This window comes from Puma concolor, chromosome C1 (assembly GCF_028749965.1).
Source record: "Puma concolor isolate L17-30 chromosome C1, mPumCon1.1.hap2, whole genome shotgun sequence".
In the NCBI taxonomy this organism is placed as follows: Eukaryota; Metazoa; Chordata; class Mammalia; order Carnivora; family Felidae; genus Puma; species Puma concolor.
In genome coordinates, this window is record NC_141674.1 from 207,734,437 (window position 1) to 207,744,905 (window position 10,469).

General features: G+C 49.9%; 1 protein-coding gene across 1 annotated transcript in view; it reads left to right on the top strand.

The window, feature by feature from the left end:
- The window catches only part of SGPP2 (sphingosine-1-phosphate phosphatase 2), a 114,996-nt gene extending 108,444 nt beyond the window's left edge, over window positions 1-6,552 (top strand). Inside the window, exon 5 of the mRNA XM_086719746.1 lies at window positions 2,719-6,552. Within this exon, the coding sequence (XP_086575872.1) occupies window positions 2,719-3,270 (552 nt within the window). The 3' untranslated portion in view covers window positions 3,271-6,552. The remainder of the gene's footprint in view (window positions 1-2,718) is intronic.
- Window positions 6,553-10,469: the final 3,917 nt, after the last annotated feature.

Genomic DNA, 10,469 nt, shown 5'->3' on the forward strand with positions numbered 1-10,469 from the left:
CTCACCCATTTCATAGAGACAGAGTATTCCATTGTGTGGCTCGACCCTGGTTCGATCTAACCGGTCCCTATAGGTGGAACTTGGCATTTTTCCAGCCTCCTGTTACCGCCAACACTACCACACTGGACAACTTGAAAATACACACCTCTTTGCAGCTAGAGGCAGGTGGATCCCTATGGCCAAGTCCCAGAATGAGACTGCGGGCCAGAGAGGTGAAATTCAAACTTTCTTCCCCCACGAGGTTTGTGCCATTTTGCACTCCTACAGTCGCACGGACAGGAGTCCCCTTTCCTTTCTTCTGCTTCCTCAGCAGAATGTTTTCGAACTTCTGGCTTTTGTTACAGCTGGTAGGTGAGGGGAGCATTCCCAGCACGGGTTGGGTGGGGGTGGGGGGAGGAGGGAGGGACAAGCCAGGAACCTGTAGGAGTCCAGACGCTGCTTTCCACCCAGCCACAGATGCCCCACTGTGTTATTTAGTGAAAGCAACGGGGAAAAAAAACCCACCACCTTTTAATTTTTGGCTTGAAATGTGATTTGCAGTAACAGTAAAGTTGCCTTTGTTTTGGGTATGTGGCTCTACGGATTTTAACACCTGTACAGATTGGGGTTGGCCAGGCACACGAAACGGAACGGTTTCTTTATCCCCCCAAACACCCTCCCCCCACCCCTCAACCCTGGCAGCCGCTGATCTGTTCTCTGTCACTAGGGTTGTATCTTTTAGAGGATGTCACATAAATAGAACCATGCGGCATGTGACCTTTGGAGAGCGGCTTTTCCCAATCCGAATTCCCTGGAGATTTGCTTCCAAGCTGTGGGACGCATCAGGAATGTGTTACTTTTTATTGCGCGGAAGCATCCTGGCCAATGAGTGTAGCACGCGTTCACCCAGTGAATGGCTTTGAGGTTGTTTGCAGTTTTGGGGGGGGGGGGAGGATTATAAATAGAACCGCTATAAACATTCACGTAGTGACTGTTAGGTGAACATAAGTTTTCATTTCTTCTCCGCCCAGTTTAATTTCCACGTACTCATAGGTTCAGGTATGTTTTTGTGTGCTTGAGAGGTGCTGTTTCCTTTTCTATAAACTCATTTCCTTTGCTCCTGTCTCTTTTTGGTTGTTGGTCGTTTCTATTTTAGCCCGTTGGTGTGCGGGGCTGTCCATCTGGGTGAAAATGTCCAGCATTGGGCCAAGAGAAGCAGGACTCACGTTGGAGAGAGACCCCTGAAACCCCAGATCTGAGATCCCCACGGAGAGGCTGGAGGGGGGAAGTTATGTGTGTGTTATACTCCCCGAGGGAGAAGACACACAAGGCTGGAAGACGGAGTCTGGAAATGCCCGTGTCTCGGATGCGGAAGGAGGAGGATGTGGAGAAAAGAGACTTCTTGGGGGTCGCAGAAGAGCCAGCGTGATGCAGGGTAACATTCAGAAAAGCTGAACATTAACGAGCCGCTGAATAAACACAGGGTACCGCCTTCAGAAGAAGAAAGAACGTCTCTTCCCGAGAACGCGAAGTCAAAATGAATCCTAGACAGCGGCAGGCCACACGTCCCGTACATAGACAGGGTTGACTCTAGGTGATGGAAACAAGGATCTTTAGTTCTGCTTTTCGGCAGCTTTCAGATTTCCGGTAGTGCCTCTGTAGTACTTTCTGGTGCCTTCCAGATTTTCCGATGCCTCGGGGAAAAATTTTGAGTTTTCAACTGTAAACTTCCAAAAAAAAAAAAAAAAAATCCTTGTGAAACGTTGTCGCAAAACCTCGGCAAGTTCTTCACTCTCTGAGTTGATGTGTGCCTCTGTTAATTCCAGTAAGACTTCGCCTTCTGGTGAATTTCACAATGAGAACGCGAAGGGAAGGAGACAATGGGTGACATTGAGGGGTTAAAGTATTTAACATTTTTTTTTTTATGTTTTTATTTCACTTTTGAGAGAAAGAGAGAGAGGCATGAGCAGAGTCGAACTCACAGAAGGCAAGATCGTGACCTGAGCTGAAGTTGGACGCATGATCGACTGAGCCACCCAGGCGCCCCTTAAAGTATTTTAAATAAGCATTTAAGGAGGGAAGGAAAGGAGGGACTGAGAGAGGGGGAAAAAATAATAAGGGGAAAGAGAGGAACAGAAGAAAGAAGACCACAGTCTAATATGTCCCAAAAGGAAGGATTGGTTAAGAGCAGCATGGAACGTCCACTGGCTGAGTTGTCTGCACGCTGTTGGAAATTCCGTCTCAGAAGACGGAGCGCGTCCAAAGTGTCTTCTCAAACCACCCCCCGTAAATGTACCTTAGAGGTGACAAAGGGCAGCTTGCTGTGTGCAGGGGCCTCCCCAGCACCTAACTTCCTCCTCCAGCCGCAGCCCCAGCCCCAGGCTGCCAGGAAAGGAGGACGCCCCCCCCCCCCCCGTGAGGTTTAAGGCAATACTTGTGATAGAATATTAAATGCAAATAATAGAAGATCTAGGAAAAAAGTGGTCCGGGCTGTTCGTTAAGAAAACACGTAGCATCTTTTCCAAAGGACAGAAAAACTGGCAAATACGTAACGTGAATAGCGCCGTGGTGTTTCCTGTGGTCAAATTTGCACAACTTCCCATTTTTTACAGCAGTGTAAGGGAAAGCAATGTGCAAGTTGTCCTTTCGGCGTCAAAGGGACCCGACTGGACTCGAGGGACACCTGTCCACAGGGAAGCACTCGCTGGCTTACACCCTTCTTTTCTCTCCTCCCCACAGGATGTGCTGGGTGGCATCCTGGTCACCGCGGTCCTCATTGTCCTCACCTACCCCGCCTGGACCCTTATCGATCGCCTGGACTCGGCCAGCCCCCTCTTCCCCGTCTGTGTCATCGTGGTGCCGTTCTTCCTGTGTTACAACTACCCCGTGTCCGACTGCTACAGCCCAACCCGAGCGGACACCACAACCATCCTGGCCGCGGGGGCGGGCGTGACCTTAGGGTTCTGGATCAACCACTTCTTCCAGCTCGTGTCGGCGCCCGCCGAGTCCCTCCCTGTCATTCAGAACATCCCGCCGCTCACCACCGACATGGTAGTTTTGGGTCTGACCAAATTCGTCGTGGGAATCGTGCTGATCCTTCTGGTCCGCCAGCTCGTACAGAATCTCTCGCTGCAAGTGCTATACTCGTGGTTCAAGGTGGTCACCAGGAACAAGGAGGCCAGGCGGAGACTAGAGATCGAAGTGCCTTACAAGTTCGTCACCTACACATCTGTGGGCATCTGCGCCACAACCTTTGTGCCAATGCTGCACAGGTTTTTGGGATTGCTCTGAACCTCAAATGGTTGGGAAGTAGCCCACTGGGCAGGAGAGCCAAAACAGGAGAGTAGTTGGGTGGGCAAGTTTCGAGCATACGTTTTTCTTAAAAAAAAAAAAAAAAAAAAAAAAAATCCCGAGTCCCATGTTTCTTTTGCTGATGTCTGAGATAAATATCGCTGCTGCAGGTGAAGCCAGGCTAAACCCATGGTCCGTTCTTTAAGGGTCCCCCCACCCCAGGGACCCTGGACCTAGTCGTGGGCTGGCAGGAATCGTGGCCTGGCTTGGGAGATCTGAAAGAGACAGGCGTGATCGGAGAGGCTGGAGGTCAGGCGTCTCTCTTCAGTTATGACCTTGCCCATCACTGAGTCTCGGGTCCAAACTTGGTTGGTCCAGAGAAGGGGTGTCACCGTGTAGGACCGCATTCCTGGGACAGGGTGACTTTGCTGTTGTGATCACGCTAGACTGTGCCCGCTTGGGTGGCAAGGGCGCTGCGGACCTCCCCGTGGAGCGATAAAGAGGCGGGGGCAACGCTGGGAGATGGGGGGCGAGAGCCTGTGTTCCTCCTGAGTCCCGCTCTCTGCGGGTGCACGTATTCAAACAGCATCGCTCCTCCTCATCCGTGCATTTTGCAGAATTCCAGGTAGCATTTCTACACTCTTCGGATCCAGGAAACCTGGATCCCACCTCACTTCATCCGGGCTTCTCAGAGTGTCCCGCTCTCTCCTGCTTCCCAGGGACTTGGGACCAGCACTCTGCCCATCTGTAGGTGGTTTTTTTTTTTTTTTTTTGGCTTCCTTACCAACTGGGGAGGCCCTGTCAGCTGCCTGTGAAAGTGGATCACTAGAACAGATGAACTTAATCCCTCCTGGGGCCTGACAAGGGGGGACTGGGCCTCCGGGGACATCACTCCTCCATTTCTCATCTACTTTGTGTAAACCTATTTTCTCACCTACTAAGTAGGATCGGGGCTCCCTCTCCATCTTCCCACCTCTTGTCTCTCGGCAGTTTTTAAGGGTAGTTAAGGCAGGAACAGGGTCGGCCTCTCTTGGGAAAACAACATGACCGAACACAACACACCCTTTAAGCCTGTGCGTGTCCTCATTAGACTTAGGCGGGGGATCTTATGCAAACACCAGCAGCTTCTCTCTGCAGGCTTCTCTTCGGTTCTTAAGAATTAGGAATAAGCAGGGGTGCCTGGTGGCTCAGTCGGTTAAGCGTCCGACTTCGGCTCAGGTCACGATCTCGCGGTTCGTGAGTTCGAGCCCCACGTCGGGCTCTGTGCTCACAGCCTGGAGCCTGCCTCGGATTCTGTGTCTCCCTCCCTCCCTGCCCATTCCCCAGCTCAAACCCTGTCTCCCTCTGTCTCAAAAAGGAAATAAACACTAAAAAAAATTTTTAAAAGAATAAGGAACAAGCATCCACAATTTCCTGAAAAGTTAGCGTAGATGCATAGCTAAGGAAGTATCTTTCTCACTATGGTACCCAAACCACTGAAATCAATGACTTGTGATCCCAACATGCCATCTCCATACACATTCTTTGGGGGACAGTTAGCCTGCCTTGAACGTTAGGCTCTTAACCTCTGCCCCCAGTGCGAAAACCTCAAGCCCCATTTGTCCCGATTGCAAACATCTCCCCTGGCCTTTCTGTTGGGATGACCTTTGCTGTCCGGCTTAGCGCTCCTGTCTATTAAGAAGGACTTTTTTTTAGGAAAACGTTTGGCTTCTCCTTGAAATTCTCCTGACATTTTCCATAGTTAGAAGGCGGGGTTTGAAATGACCTGCCGTTTGTTCTTACAGCAAACTCTGACCAGTATTCGTGGTACCATGATGGGGGGGAAGTGGGAAAGGAAAGGAGGGCCCCAACTTATGGGCCAGCCCCACCAGTGCAGTGGAGGAGGCAAGTCCCTGCAGCCCTGGATAATACTTATGCCAAATGATTTTAGTTGATTGTTCTGGAGCCAGTGAGCAAAAGGATCAGGTCTTTCCACTTGTGTCTTTTGAAAGGAGAGGCCATAATGGTTGTCGTGGCAGTGGGTGCTGCCACTTCACTCAAGTGTGTACGTGTAATTTTTCATGCTGTCCTTTTAAGTCCCAACAATAGGACAGCAATCCGCCGTATTAATGCATTTGAGGCTGTATTTACACAATTGGACTGAGGATGAATACGGTGGCTGTAGCCCATTAAATAATGACCCAAGGGCTTGTCACGGTTGGTCACTTTTTGAAGTATCTTGTTTTGCAGCTGGAGAATAAAAAGTATGCTGGGGCGCCTGGGTGGCTCAGTCGGTTGGGCGTCCGACTTCGGCTCAGGTCATGATCTCGCAGGCTGTGAGTTCGAGCCCCACGTCGGGCCCTGTGCTGACAGCTCAGAGCCTGGAGCCTGTTTCAGATTCTGTCTCCCTCTCTCTCTGCCCCTCCCCTGCTCATGGTCTGTCTCTCTCTGTCTCTCAAAAATAAAAACATTTAATAAATTTTTTTTAAAAGTATGTATATTGGTGAAAATTTTAGTTTTTGAGCTCTTCTGCTCTGTGGCCTGGAATCCGGCAGAAACGGATTGGAAAAGTCACTACCTGCTTCCTCCTCTTGCTGGCCTTCGTCACTCATCTGACACCCTCCCAGGCGGCTGTCTCACACACCCCACGCGTGCCCCTGGCTCCTTGGAGACATTTGGATTTTCTCTCTGGGGAAAGACTGCCCCCTGCTGGAATCGCCTCAGCGGTGGCCCAGAGCACCTCTGCTTCAGGCGACTTGGGGATTAAGAATTTAAAAGTCAAGCTCATCCTGATGTATCCAACATAGGCTTAGGACCTGTGGTCAGGCCAACCCTGCCTTTGGAAACCGTGACGCCAGAGTCCTCAGGACCCCTGGCACCTCTGGGAGGCAAGCAGAACATGTCTCCTTTCTAACCGTCCTCAGCCTGCCCCCAGCCCACTACCATTCCGGGCCGGGACCTCCAACCTGTACCGTCATCCTAAACAGCTGTCACTCCATGCTGATTTTGCTCAGACCTGCCCCACAGCATTATGCAGAAGGAAACACAGAAGGGACCTTGAACTCAAAACCCGTGAATGGCCGTGGCCGAAATCACTCTACAACAGGCCTGATGGTCGCACTGGTAACATGGGATTTTCTAGTCCGCGTCGGCAACTTGGGCTTCTTGAGTGTAATCAAAGCATGTGGTGTTTCGGGGCCATATGCTCCGGGTTTCTATTTTGGAAGGTTTCAGATGTCTTGCTCATGTAGTGTATGTAAATTTATTCTTTTTAAAATAAAATCATTTTTGGTTTGCTTATGACTTCTTGTTACATGTTTCAAAAGCTAGGGTTGTGCTCCCTTGGATTTTTTTTTTTTTTTTTTCCTGCTAGACCTTTCAGGGTTCATTGGACTGGAGTTGAAAAGAGGTGACAAAAATAAATGGCAGGCTATAGAATTCTCTGTTGCTGTCGTAGTTCAATCATGTGCAGATGTTGGGGAGTGTCACGGCGGCCGTAGATGTGATTAGCAGGAAGTGGTAGGCGCACAAGCTCACATACCCTCCTCTGACTCCTTGATACTAAAAAGAATCTTCGGGGCGCCTGGGTGGCTCAGTCGGTTGAGAGACAGACTTTGGCTCAGGTCATGATCTCACGGTTTGTGAGTTCGAGCCCCGCATCGGGCTCTGTGCTGACAGCTCGGAGCCTGGAGCCTGCTTCCGATTCTGGGTCTCCCTCTCTCTCTCTGCCCCTCCCCCGCTCATGCTGTCTCTCTGTGTCTCTCAAAAATAAATAAACATTAAAAAAAATTTTTTTTGGAAAAGAATCGTACCATATTTGGAGACCAGTGCCACTGTGAGTTGAAAGGTAAATGCTATCGGTGCTGCTAGTTAAGGTAACTACACGGTTTTCACGAATAAGTACCCTGCAGAGCCAAATGAATATGACCCTGTCTCATATCCACATCGTTACGATGATAGGCTGTGTCTTCACGCATCCCAAATACGCTATTTGAAATGGTGCAGAAAACTGCCACTCCTATTGCCAAGGCCAAGGCTAGGCCCCCGTTTGTACTTTCAATACGTAATACGCCCGGCACCATGGGCCTGCGGAGCCGGATGGACGTAATCCTGCCCTGTGGCGCTCTCGCAGGAGACAGGAGCCTCTGGCTCAGGGAATTGGAGGGTAGGAGCGTAGGAGCCCGAGAGGAGGGGGAGACGAGTTCCTGCTTGGGGGCTGCAGCGAGTCGAGGGGGGCTCCCGGGAGACGCAGCACACGAGCCAGGCTTACAGAACAGATGATGTGATGGGAAGCAGATACGAGATGATACTCCATGGCGAGGGCGGAGCTTGCCAGAGACGCGTCCCCCAAACACCTGCGGCCCTCCCGACGCGAAGCCACACCAAAGCCGGGGTTGACGACCGTGTGCAGGAAGAGCGGTGGTGGCCGTGGCGGAGCAAAGGACGAACAGAACCAAATCACGAGAATGGGAAGGAGGGGTGAGGGAGCCCCTTAGTCCATCTCCTTACACCCATGTGGGGCCATTCCAGAGAAGATGACATCCGAGGTGGCTTCCCAGTCTCCCCCATCGTTCCTCCTTGGAACATTTGACAGGCCGCAGTGGGCACCTTCCCCTTCCGCCGTCTTGGACCTGACCTCGCCTGCACAGTTTCATGCCCATTCTCGTTCAGCTTTCAGCAGAGGTGACAGTTGCGAGGGCCTCCGTCTGTTTCCCTCTTTGTTCGGTTCCCTGAACTAGGCCCGTGGAACTTGATGTAAAAGGATTTTACCTTGATCTGGCTCTTTGAGAGACCTGTAAATGTGCTCGCTCACCCTCCCTCCCTCCCTCCCTCCCTGAATCCCTGGTTGTCTAGTAAGAGGCTAACAAGAACCAAGTGGTGTAGATGTATCCAGTTTTAGAGAATAGATGTTTTCCTGAAGGCTGTCTTGATTTTTTTTAACTTGAATTTTAAGTGCACCAAGGGGTTCGCTGTTTATAAATGGCATTTTTAATCATATGGCAGTTCTTCATTTCTGTAAACATAAGGCTCTTTAATGGATTACTTTGGATACACCATGTGTCCACTGTTTTCTTAAAGTGGGGCACACCTGTAGTACAGACTTGCCTATTTCCAGGACGCATATGAAAAAGAAGAGTTGAATGTGGACCATGAATAGAATGTTAAATTCCTAAAACTATAGCCACATGAGACAACGGAGCTATATGAAGCCAAAAATCCTTTTTCCTTTTCCACGCCTGTCTATATGGCATGCAAAAACAAACAAGAAAAGCCAGGGCGCAGCTAGTTCCGGCTGTGACGCTTCTTTAATGCACACCCTCGACACATCTGCTGGCCTTGCTCTTTCCTGCTACGACAGCAGGGTCCCCTTGCTGGGAGCACAAGCCAGATTCTTCCCCAGTGGAGGTGTTCGGAGAATGTCAATGCCTCTGGACAAAGCTAGCCTCGAACTGCTGAGGACAGGACAGGGTGCCGGCTGGTGCTGCCTCCACGCCCTGTACCTGCGTCTGTGAGCCTAGAGACCGTGAGGCCTCCCGGGCTTCCAGGCTGCAGCGTGGGTCACGTGGGAGCCAGGTGGGCGGTGCTGTGGGAGGGGCAAAGTATGCACAGGCCACGTTAGCCATCCCAATTAGGTGCTGGTAAGAATACTTGGCTGGGAAGCTACTTTTGTGAAACTTTCATGAAGTCCATCAGTTCTGCTGTTATTCCATAGGTATTGGTATTATTATCAGCTTATTCCTTTATCTCCTAGTTTTCTTCTCTAGAAATTGAAAATCTGTATCTTCTGTGTTTCCACTTGTTCAGTCTTTCCTCTAGCATCTTAAACATGTGGAGGGCAGTTACAATAATATCCTATTAATTTTATCACCTATGGCACATTTGTCAGTTTCTGATTTTTTTTTCCCCCTTCCTCATTATTGGTTAGGTTTCCCCGCTTCTTGGCTTGCCTAGTAATTTTTGGTTGGATGCCAGACACTGTGAGTTTTACATTGTTGGGTGCTGGATATTTTGTATTACTATAAATATCCTTAAGCTCTGTTCTAGGATGCAGTTCATTTCTTGCAAATAGTTTCTTTTGGCCTGGTTTTTAAGCATTATTAGGCACAACTGGAGTGGCGTTTAGTCTTGAGTTGGTTTTCCCCAACTACTGAGGCAAAATCCATCTAGCCCTTCTCCGCATAACCTTTTGATTCCTGGGGTTTTCTAGCTTTGACCTGCCCTCTGTGAGCTCCAGGAATGAATGGTTCAGTTCTCCGTGGATGGTTAGAGGTAGTCTCTGTAATGGGTGCTGCCCCCATGTGCACAGGCTGATCGATACTCAGCTAGAGACTCAGGGGCCTTTGCAGACAAGTTTATGTCTGGTGTCTTCCCGGAGGCATCTCACCTACAGGGTCCCTCTCTTCCCTACAGTGCAGTTTGCTCACAGGGTGCCCTTCCCTCTGGCTTACCTTGTGTCGTCCCCCCAAATGCTGTTTGGATGTTCTACCTAACACAGCTGAGAAAGTTCTCCCAGCCATCTGTGATTGGTCTTTTACTCTGTACGATTCCAGTGCCAGTCGGGGGGGGGGGGGGGGGTTACCAGGTTTGTATCCTTTACAACTGGTTTCTTGCTGGCCCTAAGCAGGTGTTTCTTTTAGAGAAATATTTTCATTCCTCAGGACAAAAAGTTGTGACTTGTGGAGTGCAGGAACTTTATATCGCTACCAGGTTTCCTCAACATCCTCACTTTTCTCTCTTAAAGGTCAGATCTGCTTTGTATGGCTGATAAGATCTGCAACTTGGAACACCTAGCAGTTATCTCTTACAAGTGCCTCCTAAAACAGGGAGAGGGGGGCTTTTCAAAATGTTTTCTATGCAGAATCACGTCATGCTCCTTAAACAGAGACAGTCAAGGCCAAACCTTAGGGATGAGTCAAAGACTTGAATGGAGGCCTCGAGCATATTCTTACCACACTGCATCGGTCCCATGAGGGAGAGGAAACATACCGGGCTTTAGCCATAGACATAACTCAAACCCTTTGCTGGAGGTATTTCTTCAACCCACAGCTGAGTTACAATGTCTGTCGTCATCCTGTTTACTAGGAAGTCAGAGGAGGGTGGGAGACTGGACAAGAAAGCAGGCAGTAGTAGAAACTAAAATCGCTCTGGGTCAGCTCGGCCTTGCTTGTGGCCCAGCTGACTTCTCAAGGATTGGCTGTTTGGTTCCTGTACCTTTACCC